This window comes from Lissotriton helveticus, chromosome 4_1 (genome assembly GCF_964261635.1).
Source record: "Lissotriton helveticus chromosome 4_1, aLisHel1.1, whole genome shotgun sequence".
NCBI lineage: Eukaryota > Metazoa > Chordata > Amphibia > Caudata > Salamandridae > Lissotriton > Lissotriton helveticus.
In genome coordinates, this window is record NC_136063.1 from 1,527,911,614 (window position 1) to 1,527,933,670 (window position 22,057).

A 22,057-nucleotide genomic window follows, 5' to 3' on the forward strand; every position below is an offset into this window, starting at 1 on the left:
TTAAAACATTTCTAGGTTGTGCAGATTTATGTAGATAATGGTTACCATAGTGGTTGTAGCAGAACATCTGATCATAATTAGACGAACCCTGCAAATAATCATGTTCTGTGAATTTAGCAGACATCACAAGATCAGACATCATATCATTAATACTTTCAAAGTCCCAATCATCAGCAAATGTGCTTGGTTTTACAAAGTCACTCAATGAGATCTTGAATTGGTGTGGATACTTCAGGATTTCAACCGGACCATAGATTTCATAATCAGTTTTGTCCCATGCTACACCGCCTGGTATAGGATTGGCTGTGAAGTTCACTGAAGAAAGCTCTCTTTTCTCGATGTGTGAGGATGTGTGTGGTTTAAGGACCAAGTTGATTTTCTGGCTTGCTGTGTCCATTTTAGCATATTTTCCTTCAATGAAATGTCCCAAGCATAGTACCATGATGAGCCAAAGAATGAGGATAAATGCACCGAAGGCCGCCCAAAATTCAATCCATGGAGAAATCAGATAGTTTTCTTTCAGCTGTTGAAAAAGTTCCTTAGCTTTATCTTTAAAAGTTTTTGTTGATGGCTGTTTCTTAGGTTCACTCAGATCTTCAGATGAATCATCGAAGTTGATGAAGTAGCCGGATGCTGTTCTGTCAATTGTTCCAATTGCTTTTGGATTTTGCTTTCTTTCATTAGCAAAGTCTGTAGTTACATCATCATAGGTTGTTGTTTCTTGATGAAAAGCTTTGATTTGGGTTTTAAGAGGTTCAAGTTCCATTGCTTTGTTGCATAGTCCTTGTTGTTTCACTGTAGATTTTCCAAATGTGATCAGTCTTTCAGTTTGAACCTCTGTATTCGTAGCAAACATTGGTGTTCTGCTACTTCTTGGGAGTCCACTTGGCCTACTGTTTATCGGCCACATGATTGTGGTTTAACCAGGTCGATGGATATGACTCGGTTCTCCTTTTTACCAGCAAGGGGCGGTAGTACTACTGATCTTGTCCCGTTGATAGACAAGACAGGAACTGCTTTTCTGTAAGAAGGCCCAAATTCCTTCTTTACCGCGATCTTCTCTCTGACTAGATCACCGACTTTTGGAATCCAGACAGGCCTTGCTGAGACAGGTGGATTTTCTTCAGTGGTTGTTGGCTGTTGTTTCAACTTTATGTTGCTCAGGTCTTTTCTTGTTTCATTTAAGTCCTGCAAAATAGCCAAACGATCTTTGATATCAAAGCTTTTGTCTTTAACCACTGAAGTCTGACTATCAAGATCTTGGATCATCATTCTAGTCCCGAACAATAGTTCGTACGGACTGAACCCTTTCAGAGAATTCCTTGGCAGGTTATTTAGACTACGTTGGACACTTATTAAATGTTTGACCCACCCAGCTCCCGAACCTAATACCATTTCCGTTATAGATTGGTTTTTTCTTTACACCATCCCGTATCCCTCAGGAAGGAAGTGAGAAGAGTCCCGCTATGCAATGCTCATTTGGCCATGCTTCCCCATAAGCTTGAGGGCTAAAGGGAATACATTAGTCAAAACGTAGCATGCTCCTAGCGTATATGCCATTATAGACTTGCAAATCTTTTTATAACAGTCCAGGCGTCAGCCGAGCGCTGGGGTCTACATTATAAGTGAAAATTAGTCTTTTTATGTTAATATGACGCTTTTTTCATCATGGGTACTTTCTTATTGTTGTTGTTTATCTGTAGCGAAATGCCATGGCAATAGTCCTCCTCGCTCGCCACTGCGATCTCTATTGCAGTCTCGGCAGTTTTTTACAAAAATGTGATGATGCAGGCTCATGCCTGGCCACCAGTACACTGTTTGTAATTCTTCCAGAGAATCTTTTTGCTTAAGGTGTCTGAGACCCTCACCCATATGTGCGTCTGCTATTAACAAGCCTCTCCTGTCCGTGTTTGGAATTACTCTATCCCCCACTCCAGGGATTCGAGCAAAAGGGACTGAGTTTGCATCGATTATGTATGTATAATTGAGTGGATAATTGATCGGTAGCGCTGAGCAGTCGCCTTTTGATGACGTTTTCACCGCCAGCACAGTTTCACCGTCAATGTGTTTTACTGTACGCTTTTTTGTAGCTACGGCAACCGGTTTAGTTGCTACCGCTGTGGTTGTCTCAGCCAATGAATTCCCTGCAACGTGAACGCCATCACGCTGATGACTCAGTGAATGTATCACGTGAGTTTTTGGTAGTTCTTTCTTTAAAAGAACTATTTGTTCCCAAAGCGCTTTCTGCTTTATTGTGGCACCTGTGTCATCTTTGTAACCGTTTTGAATCCATTTCTGCAAATCGTTATTGTATGATTTGACACAGTAATACGAATCGCACACAATAAGTGTCTGGAATTCGCGATCGGCATTATCTAGCGCCATTTTTAATGCTAGTATTTCAGTTTGTTGTTCTGAATTATTTTCCACTGAGTGTGTTTTTGTAAGTAGAGGTCTCAATTTGCCTCCGCGCCACACTTCTTTTATAATTTCGCATGTGGCGTTGTAAGCCAGCTCTCCCCAAACTGAGGGTTGAGCGTGACCGTCTGTATGTATTACACAGGCGTACTGTCGTAAAGGCAGAATGTCGATTGGCAGAGGGTATTCTTTCTCATATTCTAGATATTTTAATTCTTTCATTTCTGGGTCAAAATAGCATTTTACTTTGTCTGTAGCAACAGAATTTACCCATTGTATCCATTCTGGATTTAGTGCAGTTGTCGGTAAATTACATGGTGTTGTTAATGCCTCAAAAGCTGATTCTGCTGTTCTGACTGTAACCTGTCTACCGTCTGCTTGGTATTTTTCTTTTGCTACAGCTGTTTGAACCGCATGAACAATCTTTTCCTTAATGCTGAACCTTTTATACAGCTTCTGTGTACAAATGTGATTTGTACGCTATTGGTACCTTTTCTCCCTCTTTAGAGGTCAGGTATGTGAATCAGCATCTTCCTGGGATGACTCGAATCACAAGGTTGCGTGTGTTCTCACGTGTTTGTAATTTTGTTTTAACTAACATATCTGTTTGTAAAGATCTCAAAATTTCTGTGTGTTTTTGAGTCCAATTGATTCTTTTAAAATCTGGTTTTATTAGATCATAGAGAGGTTTAATTCTCTCTGCATAATTTATAATGTAAGTTCTTCCGAAATTTAGGAAGCCTAGAATTGATTGTAAGTTTTTCAGTGTTCTAGGTGCTTGGATTACAGCACATTTCTCTAGGAAATTGTCGGCCAGGCTTTTTCCTTCACTTGATAGTTCATATCCTAAAAACAGGACTGTTAGATGGGCAATTCTTGACTTTTTAAAGTTGAATTTGTAACCCTCTGCTGCGAACCCAAGTATTATGGTGTTCACTCTCTTCAAGTGAGTATCCAAGTCATCATCTGTTAGATAGATGTCGTCGACGTAAGATAATGCCTCGTCATCATCTGTTTTTAGTAATTCTGTTACTCTCGCTGAGAATAATCCTGGGCTGTTTTTGAACCCCTGGGGCAAACGACAGAATTTTTTTTGCGTGCCATTTATTGAGAACGCCGTCAAATATCTGCTCTCTGGTGCTATATTTTGACAAAAGAATCCATTAGAAATGTCTAATGTGGTTTTGTATTTTTTGCGCACTATGTTATTCATTAGTGCAGCACTATGCGAGTTTTGTACTGCAAATGTTTTGCAACATGAGTTAAGGTGTCTGTAGTCCAAAACAAGACGATATGAATTGTCTGGCTTGGAGACAGGAAACAAAGGGTTGTTCATTTGTGAGGTGCAAGTTTCAATCACCCCCTGGTATTCAAGTTGATCTAGGATCTCTCTTACCTGTTTTTTAGCTTCTTGCTTAATCGGGTACTGCCTCTGTGCAGTAGGTTGTGATTTTAACTGGATTTTGTGAGGAGGAGAGTCCTCATCCCATCCCACATGATTTTTATATAAGGCAGGGGCTTGAGCTACTGCCCACTTTCTTGCAAGTGTATATTTTTTATGAATTGGAATATGGTTTGAGAAGGCAGGCATAATTATTTCTTCGCCATGAGGGCACTCCCTGACAAACTCTGGTGGCCAGTCTCTTTCAGCTAGAAGGATGTCATAGCCCTTGGAGAGATTATCCCAAAATAGACCCCTTATTTTTCTAGTCTTATCCCCCTCTATATGCAATGTTATTTCATATATTTTATGAGGTTTGCTAACTCTGGTATCTGCAGTTTCCACCTGAATGTATTCATTCGTGTCCACTGTCTCCAGATGATTCATAAGGACTTTGCGAGCTATGCTTACTTCTGCTGCGCTATCTAGCATTGTCTGAGCCCATTCTCCGTTTTTCAGCTGTGTCCTCAGTATTCTCGGCATTGTTGATTACTTTAATACTGGCTACCTTCTTTTTTGGAAATTGTAATTTTTTATTCAGATGAGCAGGTTCTTTGTCTTTGGACTTGACGTGCTCTTCCCTGTGTTCTGATCGTCCTCTTCTTTCCGATTTCTGCGAGGAAGTCTGAAAAGATTGAGAGGGACGTGTATCAATATCTTGATATCTTATATTATCCCTATTTCTAAGGTTGTATTTTTTTACAGAGGGCTCCCTTTGGGGAGACTTGCATCCTTGATCAGGAGATCTTTCTCTCCGCCGAGGAGACCTTCCTCTGGACTGGAATCTTTTTTCTTTAGGATTGGATTGTTTATTTTCATCCCAGCTCTTTTTTTGAGTGTTTAAATTATTTTTTATAAATACCTTTTCAGGACTTTCAACTAGTTGGGGTTTCACTGGTATTCCACCCAAACTATCTCTTCCTAGTTCTTCATAGGATTTTTCTATGATTCTGGCAATTTCAGATGGTTGGTCTGCTATATTTGTCTCTTTTAACCTCTGACGAATCGCCACATTTGCTGCTTCTCCCTTTATGTTGGCTAATAATATTGCCGAGACCTGCTTGAAATCTTTCAGTAATTTCATACCGAGAGTTAAGGCGGGTTCTGGACCGTATTCATCTTGAATCTGTTTTAGCACATCTGGTATTACTGACATGGATGGTACACCATGTGTTTTTGTGTAAATGAAAGCAAAGACTGTTCCCCAAGTGTCACAGTCCTCCACATGTGGTGCGATTCCCATTGGAAGACAGATAGTCAGAATCCTATGTTTCTCAACAGGGGTGGTATCTGGAAACACCGCCTCTATTTGAGTGTTTTTTTTTTGTGCTAGCCAGAAAGGAATTTGTTCCCGTTTTGCGGGTACTTTACCTAGACAGGACTGTATGTTCTGTGGTGTAATTTTATTTGCGTTCCCCTGATGAGTGGTCAGCTGTGGAATTTTAATTGCTGGTTGGACTGTTGAAGTCCGCATTACATATTGGACTAATTGTCTATGTATTTTTATTAATTGTTTTAGCTGTGCTAAAAGATCTGGTGCAGGCATTTCTTCAATGTCTGGATGTGGTGTGTATCCGGCTAGGACCGGCCACGTTGCTCCTGGTCTACCTAGTGGACCGAGCCTGGTGATGTGATTATTATGTTTTAGGGCGCCATGAAACAAGAGCAGGTGCTCTTGGAATTTGAGTGGTATTTCCACCTCCTCGAAAGGAGTGTACTCATTAGGAGGTTCCTCTATTTTGTAATAGTGGAAGTCCTTTGTTACAGCGTTTGCTGCTGGAAAGTTTATCCATGAATAGAATACCTCTGTCTGCCGATATTCAGGTGCCTCAATTACGAATATGACTGTACCACCTCTTGGTGTCAGTCCATTTTCTATAAGTTTTAAGGTTATAGATTTTCTTATGTTGACCGGGATGAGTATTATATCCGGGTCATTTTGCAGCAGAGTATTGTCAGCTGCTAGGAGTTCAGTTGCTAATCTAGCTGTCTCCCTTTCTTCTTCAGTTTCTGACATACTATTGTCAAGAAGATTATTTTATTTATTTGCAGATCAGGTTTCTATGGAAACAAAGATTAGATGCACAATATTTTGGAACCATGTATCCTTCAACGTTGAGTAAACCAAGAACCATACATAGGAGTCTCCTCCTGCGAGGTTTGGCAGATAAGACCTTTCACCCACTCCAGACGTCTTTGGAGTATTATGGGAAAAAGGGGTCTGTGTGAAAAAGCACGACTGAGTTACTCTAATGTCTTGCGTTAGTTTTATCGCCTATCCAAACGGTTGGGCGCCATGTAGTGTAGTTCCTATTATCCCAATAGGCTCTGCGCATTGGAATAATATCTTCAATAGTATAGACCTAGGGCAGAGGTTAACTAGGTCTTCTACCGACGATATTAGACTTAAAGTTTTGTGTTTGCCAGCTAGCTCAGAGTTCACTAGAAACTTTCTCGAATAGGCAAGGAGGATTTTAACCTCCCTGGATAGACAAGAAGGGATTTAGTTTCTGACAACCATAGAACATGACAACTTTGCTCTCCCCTAATCAAGAGTGTATCTCTAGAGTCGTGTGAAAACAAAAGACAACTTATTTTACTCAGTCAGTTCAGTGCATTCTTAGTTTCACCAGATTGTAGAGAAAAGGAAGAGACGGGCGTGTTCAATAAAAGATGTTATTTATTGATCAGTCTCTTTTCTCATACAAGAGAAATGAATCGCTATTATTGCAATACTTATAGTTAAGTAAAGTGAATACAGTAAAGACAGAATTATAAAATAATACTGTAAAAGCATTGATATGGTTTCTGAGCCATATGATACTTTAAAATGGATAAAATAGATACATACATATATACATTTGACTAATCGTACTCAACTGGTGCTTCTAACCACGCCTACCCCAGTGTACCTGACCTAAGCCTAATACGTGGGCGGGAGTAGATAAATAGCAGTTTAAGTTAAGTTTGTTTTGCCAAGGGACTGACTCGAGAATTCTCTGCAAGGGGTTATTCAGTTCTGTACCTGAGATCTAGAATGGTGGAGGGCTGGTATCTCTTATCCCAGGTCTTGATATTCCAGCTGCCTGCGAGGGCTGCTTGGAAGCGCCGGAGCTGGATTTCTCAGCAGGAGAAAGGCAGCGTCTTGTTCTCAGCGCGTCAGGAAGGAGGGGCAGCGCCTGTGGGCTTCGCTCTCTGCTGGGCTCCTCGGCACGTCTCGCTGCTCCAATCTCGTCACTACCTCGTGTGTTTGCTTAAGGCAATGTCGGTAATATTTATACCTGAAAGGTGCCGAGATTGACGTAAGGATGGACATATATACGTCAATAAGGATGTCATATGAACGGGTTCGTTCGCACATTCTTTACTGAAGTTCTCGGTGAAATCAAAACAATGGCTATGGGAATTTCCCAGGTCGCTGTAGGTTTGATTTGTTTTGAGAACTCCGTATGCCTTATCAGGGGCTGGAGGAATATCGCTTGTCTAATTAGATGGCATGCGTTATGACCTAATCAGATAACGCGCTTCTGTGCCGTGGTGTGGCTTAATCAGATAACGGTTTTTGCACCGTTGGATGGCTGCTAGTTAATTATTAACCAAACCAGGGTCAGGAATAGGGGAATCGATACAGTACCTATAGGAATACATCACAGTATTAGGTCAGGAGAAAGGTTCGCATTAGAGAAAAAAAACATTTTCGAAGAGACATTTAAGTTAACATTACACATTTTAAATGAAATTAAATTATATCAAATATAGTTGTAATAAAAACAATTGAAATAGAGAATTGATAGAACTCTCACTAAGGAGTATTACATGGAAATAACTAACGTTAGAAATACCCTGCTACTACAGTTTTAATCAACATTCATGGAAGTCTATAATTTTCGATAGTCCATACTACGAAATGTGTCTTTCATTTTTTGATAAACTATAGAATCTCTAGTATTACTATGCAAAATTTCAAGGTTGTACCTAGTTGCCACACATTTTTGCACCAACTTTTCTAAATGGTGCATTCTAACAAAAAGCATTAGAAACACTAGGCCACTTTATTAACAGCACAATTTCATGGGTAAACATTAATAAACAACATTTTCATAAGCAACTCATTAGTGCAACTCATTTATATTTATTATTATCCCTTAGTATGTCTTTTTTCTTCAGCTTGCATTTTAAATCACGCTTTTACGGTGCTTCTACCTTACCTCCCTTGTCTCATTTTCATGTGTCACTGTGTGCACTTTCAGCTTTTTGGGTCTTTAACCCGTTGCGTGTTGCCGTTGGCCGCCGCGAGCACTACCTTCGTAGTGCTGCCCCCGTCCAACGGCCGACGCGGCCCAACCCGCGCACGGAAATTCTCGCACCGTGGCGGAATTACCGCTGCGGTTAACGGGTTAATCAGTAAATGTTGTGCATTTTGATTTTTTAAATTGTGCTTCATCACCAATGTGTCTTTTTTTAACCGCAGATTGTATAAGCAACAGGCAGGAAAACCAAACATCCATAAACAGTGTGGGCACATAGAAGAAAGTTAGGCATTCACTAATGGTGTCCGCTGTCAGTCATGATGAAGCGCACACACATGTAGACTGTGTGAGGCCACGGACAGGAGGACGCAGACACTCACATAAAGTGTGAACCCACAGACAGGAAGCAGTGACACCCAGAGCTAATGTAGCCCAAAAAGGCATCAAACTCTCAGATATGTACATCTTCCTCTGTTATACATGTCTGCTTTAAATTAAACTTGTTTTATAAAGCGCCTCATGCCGTACTTCTAGGCTTCTTGGAGCTAAAATAACACATGCTGCCATTATCCAATTTATGCTACAAAGTTTACCTATGCATTTACTTATAACTCCCCCCCACACTTTACTGGAGTTATGACAGACTTTGAATGAAGGCATCTCCGAGCACATTTGCAGAAAGCCAGGAAGCTTTAAACAGGCACTGTATATACACACGCACACCATTTAATGCAATATTCCCTCCGCAGTGAAAAACTGTGAGACCGATTTTCCCGAGTAACAGTTCAGGTGTTGTTTAGTGCGAGACCCAACCACTAATAGTGATTTAGGAGAACCCCCAGCTCTTCTGTGTGACTTTATTAAATCGGGCAGGAAAGGGGCATGCTGGTAGAGACGGGCACATACTGGGCGTGGGGAGGAGGGTTGTTTCTGATGTTACAAAAGAGGTCCGCCTGCATTTCCTTTTTGTTGAACTTTCGAGTCACTGGAAACAGTGATCGTTTTGGGCAGAGTTTGTGTTGGACCATCAGGGTGGCCTTGCTGGTAGGAGAGTGTGTGTGCTTGTTTGGGGATTAGTTACTGGTCGTATTTGGTGTGTGATGGTGAATGGGGAAGTGCCTTTACTCATATCACTTTCCCGGCTGCTCTCCACTCCCAGCTGCCTGAAAGCACAGACTGTGCCCAAAAAAACCCACTGTCAAAGAGGTGAGTCTTTACCGCCTGTATTCTTTTGGTCGTATCGTTTAATTTACATAGTGTAACAAAAGGAACAATGTTATATTTTATGCAAACATTTGAAGAGTAAACATGGTTCTCTAAAAGGAAGTTGTGAATTCTAAAACAAAGTCACAGACTCTGTGTGAATTTGTAAAAGGAAGCGACGACTTCTAAAAGAGTGCTTTAATAATCTGTGCCCAAAGAAACTGAATGGGGTGGTGTAGAACTTTTCTTACTAGAAAGTTTAGGCAGGGCTGAATGGGAAAATATTGAACTGTGCTAACTACAGATGTTGGACATGGAATGCGCAGCACATTGTAGAAATGGGCCCTGTACAGCGATATGAAATGGAGCGAATACCATAGAGAACACTGTCTTTAAGGCCGAGGTGAGAGGCTGGGCTGAACAAAGAATTCCAAAATTGTAACGGGAACAAAAAGAGAACGGGGCTGGGAGAGCTTAATTCAGAATATTACCCTTACAGATACAATTAATAGGCTGACACAAAACAGCTCCTTGACATGACTGGGTGCGCCAATAACTGTAAAGGCTTCATTGTGTTTCAAGTAGCCAATGTTGTGGACGGGGGACACGACAGGCTCCAAAAATTCTGTCATCCGCATTTTACATGATGTGCTGTTTAATGGATATTTTACAGCCTTGTAAATGGAACATAGGAAGGGCAGGAACGGGCTACTTTGAAGTCAGCTGACAGCTTGACTTTTGACCTCTGTTTTTTAATGCACAGCAAATGTGACCAGATAAGAGTAAAAGCCTGTTTACAGAATGTGAGTTCGTGGAAGAATACAGTAAACACGGTTTAGGCAAGGGGAGGGGTGAACTGAACCTGAAGAGCCTAAAGCAAAAAATACAGCAAATAGACAGAAAATGTGAGTCACAAAGCAAAGGGTAAGCAACGGGCAAAATGCATTCCTAGGTCAACTTTATGAATGTACCCAAGACGTCTTTAGTAAACCAGTCAGCTGTGCTGTCTGGTAGGTGTGACCTAATAAAAACTACCAATAGTTCGGTACAAATAATGAGGTAGAAGGGTAACAACTATGAGCATGACTGATACTGTAATGCTGATGTTTCTTTTCCAGTTTTCTTTTTATTTGATTCCTCTTCACACCTCTAGTGTTTCTGTTGCCTTTGTTTTTTCATTTGTTTAGAAACCAAAAGCTGACCTGTGCAATAATTATAGAAATGTGTATTAGGTTAAAATATATTGTTGATTCTTAGAAATTAAGTTGCCGATGTTCATTCTGATTCTTGTGTCTCCAGACCAGTATATTTATTCCATTTCTTTTTACAGGGATTGTTTTTATTGGTTATAAGCTGCCGTTTGTTTAATAAATGCAAAAACAACAATTGATGGACAGAATGCAGAACAATGTCATACATTCACCCCAATACGCAGATCTGGGCCTAAATCCATTGTTTTTTTTCTCCCCATGACATTCCAGTTTGAACCCAGCCATATCCAAATCAGTCTTGACCCTGCGCCCAATGGGAACAGTCCAGCCAGAACTGCCAGGCTAGGTCCTCCCTGGACTGGACACGAGCATCCTAGGACTGGTTTCGGGGTTTCACCCCTCATCAGTCAGGATAGCTGGACTCCAGTGGCATGGAGCCAAATCTCTTGACTAGGGTGAATGTTTTGATTTGTTCTGCTTTTTGTCCATCAATTGTGTGTCTTTTGCTTTCTAGCCCTCAGTGTGCCGGGTATTCCTAGACGTGGGTCCTAGACGTGGGTCCCGGGCTCACCGTGCCCCTGGATTCAAGCTATCTTTGCTGATGAGGAGCATATAGCCAGGTCTAAACTGGGGTGGCATGGAGAGCAAAAGAATGATGGATTTAACCTAGATCTCTTGACTGGGGGTAAATGTTTTGATTTGTTCTGCATTCCCTCCATGAATTGTGTGTTGTTTGTTTAATAAGCATAATGAGGCGTTTGACTCCTGAAAATATTTAAATATACATGCCTCTGTAAAGAACTTTAAAAAATACATGACCAGTCTGTTTTGTCCTTCTTTCAGGTACAATGAATAGGTAGCAAAGGCACAGTATCATCTGCTGTGCATCAGACACAATGACGGAGTGCTTCCTGCCTCCCACCAGTAGCCCTAGCGAGCATCGAAGGGCGGAGCACAGTGGGGGCCTTGCTCGCACCCCAAGCTCTGAAGAAATCAGCCCTACCAAGTTCCCTGGATTGTACCGCGCTGGAGAGCCTTCGTCACCTCATGAAATCCTACACGAGCCCCCCGATATTGTGTCTGATGATGAGAAAGAGCATGGAAAAAAGAAAGGGAAGTTTAAGAAAAAGGAAAAAAGAAGTAAGTTGGTCTCTTCAGTTTGCAATTTTCTTGTACAGTCTTTTGTCGTCATTAAATAAAACATTCTGTAGTAAACATAAATAGCTATTTTGCCCTTTGAAGTTCGGATTTTATTTTGCAACACCGCGAACATTAAGGTAAATGTTTGGGGGTTAGGTAAGTGTGAGGGATTGTGTTGTGCTGGATTAGCTTGAATTTTACATTCTGAGAGACCCTTTTCGGGTATGTCTGGACCTGTAGTCATTCCTGATCAGATATGCTTAGGTTCAGTTTCATCACCCAGTGCTCCCTTAGGGGCTGTAAGTCGGATTTAATAATTTGTGTTAGTGCCGTGTGTCATCTTGTAACTGCTTTCCTGGCATTGCCTATGCCTAGCAACCATTCTAGTACTACATGTGTGTCCGAAATCGGGCATTTTGTAATGACCATATTTGTTAGCTGTGTGTTACTTTATTATAATTTAACAAGTGCCCTGTTGTGATCGAGAACTCGAGCTACAAAGTGTGGAATGTGTGGAAATTGGTTGTATTAGGTAGGTCACCCATGCTAATAATGATACAAGCTACAGTCCATATTCGTACATTAGAGTGTCATACTATTTTACTTAATTCGGGTATGCAACATAAAGGGAGTACTGAGGCAAAAGCCACTTTTGTTATGGATTTGCCTAACACTCTAGCCTAGTATCTGTTAGCTACCATTGCAATAGATGGTTTTTTAGCGTAAGATCTTGAGTAGAAATAAATGGAGCCAGGAGTGATCTATCTGTCTGGAACTCATGCACAGGTTTTTCCTCTGGGGAAAAGTTGGAGGGGGTTGCAGCTCAAGGCGTCACCCTTTGAAGCTGGGCTGGCACATAAGAGTTCTCCATTTTGGGAACTTCCTCCGCCAATGGGCGGTAGATCCTTGTGAAAGCCATTTTCTCTCTCTCTGCCATATATCGGGTCCCATAAAACTGAATCCCATGAGTCTTGAAAGAACTTCACTGGAATATGTGCTAGTTTTGTTGCAAATAATTACAGGAAGCCTGGCAACAGTACCATCTTGGCAAAGGCCTCCCTGCTCATAGTAGACATGTGCAGTCTGTTCTATTAACTGACAGCCCGGGCATGAACACATTTCTTATTAGGTTGCTGTCTCTCAGATCAGATCAGGTCAGGTCTCTAGTGGTAAATCCAGACCCCTAGGTAACAGTTTCTTATTCCCATTTTGGCAGTAGCTAAGGGAGCTGTACGCTGCCCATCTCATACAAGGATTTCTGTGGAAAGAAACAGGCCATAGCTTTGTTTATATACAGACCAGAGGCAGCAGCTCCAGATCTCTCTCCAAGTTGGCCATCTCTTCACAATAGTACAAGGGCACATCCTCTGCATAAAGAGATTGTATGAATCGCTCTCCCCAAAGGTATGCTGTGATTTGTGTTTGTGCTTTGAAATGTTGTTTCCAGGCCTTCCATTGCCAGTGAACACCATATTGGGGCAGCCTTCATCCTTGGTGTGTGCCTCGCCCTATATGAATATATGTCGGATTATCTTCCTTGTTCTAACTCTACCTTTGAAGTTGGTATATAATAATAAATAATTCTTTATTTGGTTTAAAACAAGTAAATACAATACTGTACAGTATAATGTATTAGCAAAAACGACAATCGGGTGCATATTGAGCTACATGGATGATCAAGGACAAGCAAATAATCAGGTGCTAAAAACGGCAATAAAATCATTGTCAGTCTAAAATAATAGTGTTCCTCATTCTAACAGCACAATTTTAAGAAACCGGCAACCTGAAGGCAGGTTCAACAAGCATTGGAAATGCAATAGGTCTCGCAGCATTAGAGTTAGTGCATTTAGAATTGTTTATGGGTTTTTTGTTGTAAATCTTTTGCATTTTTTTTTTTTTTGCCAATGCTAAAGAATTACAAATCAAAAAAGCAATAAACAATTGTAAAAGCTGTAACTAAAAATCCTACGAGACCTATTGCACTGTGTGAGGGTGAGGTGTTGAGGGTGAGTGAGGGTGGGGGTGAGTGAGGAGTTGAGTGTGAGTGAGGTGTTGAGGGTGAGTGAGGTGTTGAGGGTGAGTGAGAGTGAGAGTGAGTGAGGGTGAGGGTGAGGGAGGGTTATTGCGAGTTAGGATGAGGGGTTGAGGGTGGGTGATGGTGTGGGTGAGGTGTTGAGGGTGAGTGAGGATGAGTGAGGGTGAGTGAGGAGTTGAGGGTGAGTGAGGGTGAGTGAGGGTGAGGGTACAAGTCTGATGTTGAGGGTTTCTGCTGGTAGAAATCTGTTTTCAGATAGTCGGACAAATCTGACGGATGCTAAAAGTGACTAACTCGAACCAGGAGGCAGAGCCTATTTAGCTGCATCTCCGCGTATGTCCGCCCCGCTTAAGCAGCACTACAAAGAAAGACTGAATATTTATTTTAATATATTTAAAAAGTAAGGGTTGTTGGAGAAATGGCTGTACATCCACCCACCCAATAAGAGTGGGCAGACAAATAGTCACCTGGAAAGAATACTTTCTAAACTTTAAAAAGTTGACAATAAGCAACTGGAAGGAAGAGATGGGGCTGCGCGAAGGGTCAAAACAATGGCAAGTCCCAATTGTGTGCAGATGGGTTTGGTGAGGCTAATTAATAAAAACATCGTTAAACATTGAAGATTACAGGTTTCGTACTTACGACGTGCAAAAGTCACGAAGTAGGGCTGACACTTGTTTTGCTCAAAACACAGACAAGGCAAGGCTAAACTGCTTGGAGGCGATTTTCTAAGCAGGAGTGACGGTCTTTTCTATTTGTGAAAGAGACATTCCTTTTAGCCAAACATGGTGTCGATTTCTCTGTTGATTCGACCCCTTCTATTCCTGACTCTGCTTGCCGGTCCATGCAAATGAAAAATCCCTTGTTTTACGCCCCTACCAGGTGTTTCTAAATGTTAATGTGCGTGTATATGTTTTATAAGACACAGCCAGTGAGATAACAGGAGGTTATCGCCCCGCCCCCACAAACACATGCTGGCCGGAGACAAAAGGCAGCTGGAGTATGTGTGACCCCGGATCCCTGAGTCCTGTTTGTTAAAGCATGTAGACTTTGTTTATGTTGGGCGCATGTTATCATGTTTTGTTTTAGAGAGCTCAAAGAGAACCCTGACACGCGCCTTACCAATAGCAGAGAGGTCTGGGTGGGCGAGATATGCATTTTACGATAACTAGGGTTAAGGGGCTTTCCTTTACGTACTGAAAGATCTGCGGCAGGAAGTTGTCAACGTAAATAAACACCTGGATACAAACCAAATTGTCCTATGCCTACTTTGTACAAACGTGCAGGTAAGAGCAGAAAAAGAAACACCTGGATGCATTAGCGACTTCGCAGAATTCTGTAAGAAGTGCTGCGACTGCTAGAGGTGGAAGGTGAATATGCCACAAACCGACCCGCACTTCCGACACAGTTCTGGGCAGTGAAGCGGAGGGCGGTCTGAAGTTGAATTGGGAAAAGCTTGTGCTGAGTGTTTGGTTACAGTTCTGGGCGGAGGCAGGAGAAGCTTGTGCTGGAGTTCCTAGGATGGGCGGTGCTGGCAGACTACCATTTACGTAGTAACAACAAGAAAGGGTGGAGGGGGCAGGGGAGGAGGGGGCAGGGGAGGAGGGGTCCGGGGAGGAGGGAAGGGCCAGAGGGACTTGATGGGAGTGGTGGGGGGGAGGGGGAGGGTATAGAGAGGGAGAGGAGGAGAGACAGGACAGGGGGAAGCAGCAGAGACACGGCGGGTAAAATAAACAAACAAGCCTTTCACCGTAACACGGCTGGCAGGGGAGGGGGCGGAGAGGGGAGAGGTGCGACACGGCAGTAGGAGGAGGAGGGGGGAGGAGAGTAGGGGAGGCACGGCCTAGCGGCAGGCAGGCAGGGGAGGAGAGGAGGAGGGGGGAGGAGAGTAGGGGAGGCACGGCCTAGCGGCCGTGCAATCAAGTAGTGAGGGGGCGGAGCTGGGGGAGGCTGTGAGAGAGAGTAGGCAAGGCAGGCGGCTGGGGGCATGTGCACGCGCTTTTAAGCTCAATGCACATGCGCATTGAGCTTAAAAGTCACGGGCACTGCAAGGAATCGCCACGATTCCTTGCAAGTTAGATAAAGTCTGGATGAGCCCCTATAGTCTCGCTTGCTCGATGCGCATGCGCATCGACAGGCGAGACCTAAAAATCAGTCAACATCTTAAATGTAGCAGGACTGGCCTGACCCGCCTAAAAGTAATCCCAATAAAAAGTGGCTTAAAAAATCTGCGCATATTAGAATATAAAGGACAAAAAAATGCATTGTCTTGAACAGAGCAGCCATAACATAGGCAGAGCGTATCAATGTCCTTTGCGTTCCCACCATTTGGCACACACACAGGCTCTGAATTAAATTGTACCTAAAATGGGTGTAACAAAAAGCAATGAGAATTTGACAAACTGTAATTTAAATAAGGTTCCAGGAACAAAGTGGTTTGAACCTAAATGTAGGCTCTCCAAGAGGGCTAGAACAGTGCTCTAGTTTCCCTTTCATCAGACATAGAAGTTAAGTGCGTTCTTGAGCCATGCAGTGTCACCCCCCTTTTTTTTTTTTTTTAAAACACACTTTTATTTTGCCTTGAACCATCGTATTCATGAATTCATTTTATACATCATTTTGTTGAGCAGCAAATTATCATACGGTTGTTGGTTACAGCCGGCAATTTATACTGGGTATGCAGTGTTTTTGCCATGTATTCATATTCTACAGTTTGGTTTAAGACAAACATTAAATATCAAGGTTTATTGCATGTGTGTTATATTAACTACCCACTCCTCCCTCCCTCCTCCCCCCCCTTTCTGGCTCTGTCTGGTTTATTCTGGTTATTATTATTGTTGCATCTCAGTCACCTTTGTGTTACGTGTGTGGTATTATTGTATTTACTGTGTGGTTGCACATCCGATCTGTGCCTGTGCTGGGCTCCTCTATACGGTGTTAAGTCTAAATACACCTTCTATGTTCTAGGGGTGAAAGTTGAGGAGTCGAGTTCTGGTTCTTTGAAGGCCTCTAACATGGGATCTCATTCCATAGAGATCTGGTTCTTTCGCAATCCTCAGGCCTCTTCCCGCCTGATAGCTGCGCTCTCTGCTCCACCCCAATGCACTACTTCAACGTGTCAATTGTGCACTGTTGGATGTTTGACCGATTTCCATCTCATTGTTATGGATCGTTTAGCTATAAGTAAAGTTAGGTCTAGGAAACGTAGCTGTACTTTTTGTGACTTGGGGCGTCGGTGGAGCCCTAATAAGCACTTTTCAACTGTTTCTCCAATTTGAAGATTTGTCCCTGTTTCTATGTTGTGCCATACTTCCGCCCAGTATACACTAAGGTTTGGGCAGGACCATAACATGTGGACAATGTTGGCTCCTTCTACTTAAAAAAAGGATAAGGAGGCCCCCTATCTTGGTTTGTGGGACCAGGAGAGATACGTAGAGAAACACAGAGTGTCCCAAAGTTACACTAATGTAATATCCTATCAACTGTTATCAGAGTTAAATACAATCGAGTGCGACTAGTTTAATCGCAAAAAAATAAACTGCCGGTTATGAGAGAGGCAAGGTAGAACTAAACATATATTGTTACAAGTTAGGTATAGTAATCATCTGCATCAGACCAACATGTTAATTCTAGAAAATTAATGAACAGTCTGTCAGCTATGTATTAAGGAATGTTATAAGTATTTATTACATGTAGCTGTTTGGAAACAGTTTACAATCTTGTTGGTAGAATTAACATGTTGGTCTGATGCAGATGATTACTATACCTAACTTGTAACAATATATGTTTAGTTCTACCTTGCCTCTCTCATAATCGGCAGTTTATGTTTTTTGCGATTAAACTAGTCGCACTGGGTTGTATTTAACTCTGATAACAGTTGATAAGATATTACATTAGTGTAACTTTGGCTCCTTCTACTTTACATTGGTGGCAGTGGTGATGTGTGTTCAGGAACATATGCTGAACATATGCTGAAGGCGGCGTGGTGTAAGGTATGCCCTATGTAAAATCATGTATTGTATGTATTTAAATTTTGCATTTGTGACACTTTCTTGGGGTATTCTAAAATGCCAGCCCACTCCTTGTTGGATAATTCCTTCTCTATGTCCCTGGACCATTTGTTATGCAAACCAGCAAGGAATATCTCAGCATGTGCCCTAGTTTCTTTATATAGCCATTTTATGAGATGATGCCCTTCTCCCATTAAATATATTGCCTGCACTAATTCGTGTGTTGGGGGTTCTTCTCTGGCAGGAGCCCAGTGTCTCTTTACATATCGTATTATAGCAGTATGTGTCATAGTGTGTCACCCTTAACAATAGTTTGTTTGAAAAACCAAACCGGGTCAACCTTGCTTGAGAAACAGTCCTTGACATATTTAGGCCACAGAATCTTATAAGCATAGTCAAGGCTTAAACAGTCTTTGATAATTTCTTGGTTAAGCTTGAGTTCCTTCTGGAGCCAAGCAGCCAGCCATAAGATAAGGGGTCGAAGTTGGATTCAATCGGAAACAGCTAATTCTTTATGCACATTAAAGGTAGACATACTTTAGGGCAATGAGAGAAAACGTTTGACAAACCTGATCTCAATTATATGTAAATGCGTCAAATTAGAATACCCCCAAATCTCTGCGCCATAGGATACAACTGTTAGACACTTGGCTTGAATTTTTTTTAACATTGCTGATACATATCTACCTCCTAGCTTGGAAGCAAAATCAAATACTGTTGCAACGCTTCTAGTGAATACAAGCCATCTGGCGTTAACCAATGGGGTCCAGCTAAGAGAGGGATCAAAAATAATACCGAATTAGGGAAATAGCTTAACCAAGTCATGTTTGTTTCCATGAACAAGATGAGCTGTGTTGTTAGGCCAGATAAGAGGTTGTTCTTATTGTACCTATCTAATTTCAAAAGTGGTAATTACTCAAAATGAACATTTCCCCATGAAAAAAAGTATCAGCACAAAAACTACTTTCTTTCTAGTTTTATTTATCAAAAACATTTTTATTTCTATATTTTTATGTACTTTAAAAAAATTTATATTACTCATATGCTCATAAAAACATTTACAGATAAGACAAATTCTTATCAACATTTCAATTTAAAGAAAAACCAGAGATAGGTTCTCTCAGTTTTGATACAAGTTATAGTATCCGCCAAATAACACCATCATCCTTCCATTCTCACCTTTCATTCTCACCAATTTTTTTATATTAATTTCATCTTGGTGTCCTTCTATTGTCTACTGGCAGCACTTTACTTGTATGCCATAGTTTGTGTTTTATAAATAAACTATTACTATTATCACTGTGCCTAGGTGACATAAAATAAACTTATGAACTTCAGCTCACTTGTTTGGCTTTCTTTATCTTGGATTGAGTGGATATTTTCTGATGTGTGCTAAGCTCCCACACGCTTCAAAACGAATATAATCCCTTTGCCAAACTGATCCAAAAACACAGCGTAATATTCAAGTGTGCTCATCCACTGAATTCTCTTCACATGATTTAAAACATACAATGTAAAATTACTTTAAGGTATCTTGATATAACTTCAGTGTACTAGTAGACTTGCTAACTCTTTTATTTGATTTCTTGATGCTGCTGCCTGCTGCTTGTATATTAGGCCAGGTGGTTTTATTGACACCTTGCTAGGTAGCCGATAAATCTACATCTTCACCTCGCCTCTCCTTAAAACAGAAGACTTTGACAGTAATTATGTCAGTTTTGTATTGGTTCGTCTACGGCAGAGTACTAAGTAAAAGGACAGTGTGCGATGAAGGAAGAACTTTGGGCGAGATGAAGACAGATGATGAGCTGGGGCATGAAGAGGTGGTCACAAGGCCAGGAGGAGAAGGTCTGAGGTGTGTGTTGAGGGGACTCTTGAAAACAAATGCTAGCTGTGCTCGTGTGTGTCTTCGACTGTAGTGTGATGAGATTGCCAAATGCTTTGTAGGTCAGCAGTCCTAGTGTATCATAATAGCACAATTGCTGGGTTGTTTTTGTAGCAATAAATAAGAGTTTTTCTTTTTCACCTTAACAGCGGAAGGTTATGCCGCTTTTCAAGAAGACAGCTCCGGTGATGAAGCCGAGAGTCCATCTAAGATGAAAAGATCCAAAGGCATCCATGTTTTTAAGAAGCCCAGTTTTTCGAAAAAAAAAGAAAAGGAATTTAAAGTTAAGGAGAAACCCAAAGAAGAGAAGCATAAGGAAGAGAAACACAAAGAAGAAAAACACAAAGAGAAGAAATCAAAGGACTTGACTGCAGCTGATGTTGTAAAACAGTGGAAGGAGAAGAAGAAAAAGAAGAAGCCAACACCTGAGCCCGAGGTACTTCCAGTGGAGGTCCCGAGTGTAAGGCCAGTGTTTGGAATCCCTCTGATTGAAGCAGCTGAAAGGACCATGATATACGATGGAATTCGCCTACCTGCTGTGTTTCGTGAATGTATAGATTATGTGGAGAAACATGGAATGAAATGTGAAGGCATTTACAGAGTTTCAGGTACAGTTTAAAACATTATGTATTTAGCATGAAAACTGCCTTTTTGTTAGTGTGTCTGTGTTTTCTGGAACTAGATTTTGTATTAGTTGGCTTTCTTGTGAATGGAAGAACTGGAGTAAGAACAGCGTCTGGTACCCAATACTTTATCTTGTAAAGTTCCACTTGCTTTGTTATCCTTGATGAAATACAGAGGACAAGACCTCATTGCTAAATAGATTCATTACTGTACATGCTCAGAATGTATTCCATGTGATTTTTACATTCGGGTTCTCTTTATGAAACCTGAATATATTTGCAGCACAGTTGAAGGAATACTGCCATCTCTGCATGGGGTTTAGGGAAGGAGAGCTTGAACCTCACACCCAATCGCCGTGCGGTAACCCTTTTAACAGAAATGGTGATTCTCCTATTAACATGCAAAGAGAATCTTGATTACATTGAAGACAATTGAGAATAACATTTTATCTGATCGAGATTTCTAACTGCAGATTGTTTACCTTTTGAATTTTCCAAGCGTCAGACTGGATCCAGAAACTTTTGTGAGCAGTACCCCTCCGCGCCCTCCGGTGGCTCTGTCCGCCTCCGTGTGATGTCACCGGCGTCATACGCTGTCACCTATGTAGGCAGCACGCAGTGTCAGTTCTTTTCTTTCCTCCCCAGTTAACCCTGATCTGGAGAAGTTACCCTCTGTCTCTTTTTAACAGGCTTTTTTTCAACATTTTGTCAATAGATGATTTTTGTGTCTCGAGAGATGACCTCTAGATTGGTAGGTTTCAAGCCGTGTGGCGCCTGTCACCACCCAATGTTGGTAACAGGCCCCCATCTTGCCTATTTGTGGTGTCTCAGCAACGACCACGACTCAGCATTGTGCTCAAACTGCTTGGCCATGTCTCCGAAGGCCCTGTGGGAACGATCCATGATGCTCCTTGTGTCCTGGCAGTCGACATCCAGTGCACCTCATCGGAGGTCCCGGTCCCGAACGAGGAAGAGAAGGTTGTGGAAGCACTCCAGGAGCCCCAATTCCTCTGTGTTGCACTAGAGGTCCTGGGGACACTCGGGAAAGAGGCATAAGAAGAATATGTCCAAACTGAGTTCGACTTCACCTTGTCTGTCATCTGTCGACGAGACATGTAGGAAGCATTAACACTCCAGGCACAGTTCCTCAGAATCGTTGCGGGGTCCTACTGCGTGCCTCCCACGGTTTCCAGGATCCATAGTGACCCCCGCACAAGTGAAAGAATTTTACAAGGCCATGCGTCACGTATTTGAGCGAGCTGACCCCTCTGGTGCACCATCTGGCCCTGTGGGGGGGATTGGAAGAGGCCTTTCTAGGGGCCGCCAGCCCCGTTCTGATACCCGATGACTGGGAGTGGGATTGACTTGGACTCCGGTGGCGACGGAGCCCAGAGGTTCTATGTCATTTCCTGTTCATTTTGAAGAGGTTTCAGGCTTGGGAGAAGAATAGGAGGGATCTCTGGACCCTTTAGAAAACCAATTGGATGCTCCTGTTGAGGAATTGGATTAGTAAGAGGAACTTGGGGAGGGCAGTGGCCTAAACACCTCTCCAGGAGGGGGCATCGTATGCCATGGTGGTGAGGAGGGCAGTGAAGGTTCTTTACCTGGTGCTACCCTCTGTGCAGGTCAAGACTAATCTCTTGACCGAAGTGCTTTAGCCTGGGGCTTTCTCATCTGAGTCCCTTTTGCCCTTTAAAGAGGCACTTAGGGATGTCCTTCTAGGTAGGCCCTTGGTCCAAGCCTAGCACAGGGACTCCTGTGAACAGGGCTATAGAACGCCGCCATTGCCCTGCACCGGTTGATTCAAGTTTCCTCAGCCAATACCCCACCCCTGAGAGTTT

General features: G+C 42.2%; 1 protein-coding gene across 2 annotated transcripts in view; it reads left to right on the top strand.

Moving 5' to 3' along the window:
* RALBP1 (ralA binding protein 1) overlaps window positions 1–22,057 on the top strand; it is a 276,554-nt gene that overhangs the window by 93,885 nt on the left and 160,612 nt on the right. For both annotated transcript variants that reach the window (XM_078688137.1, XM_078688138.1), the window contains exons 2-3: window positions 11,367–11,663; window positions 19,743–20,201. In XM_078688137.1, coding sequence (XP_078544263.1) covers window positions 11,420–11,663; window positions 19,743–20,201 — 703 coding nt within the window. In that variant the 5' untranslated portion in view covers window positions 11,367–11,419. The remainder of the gene's footprint in view (window positions 1–11,366; window positions 11,664–19,742; window positions 20,202–22,057) is intronic.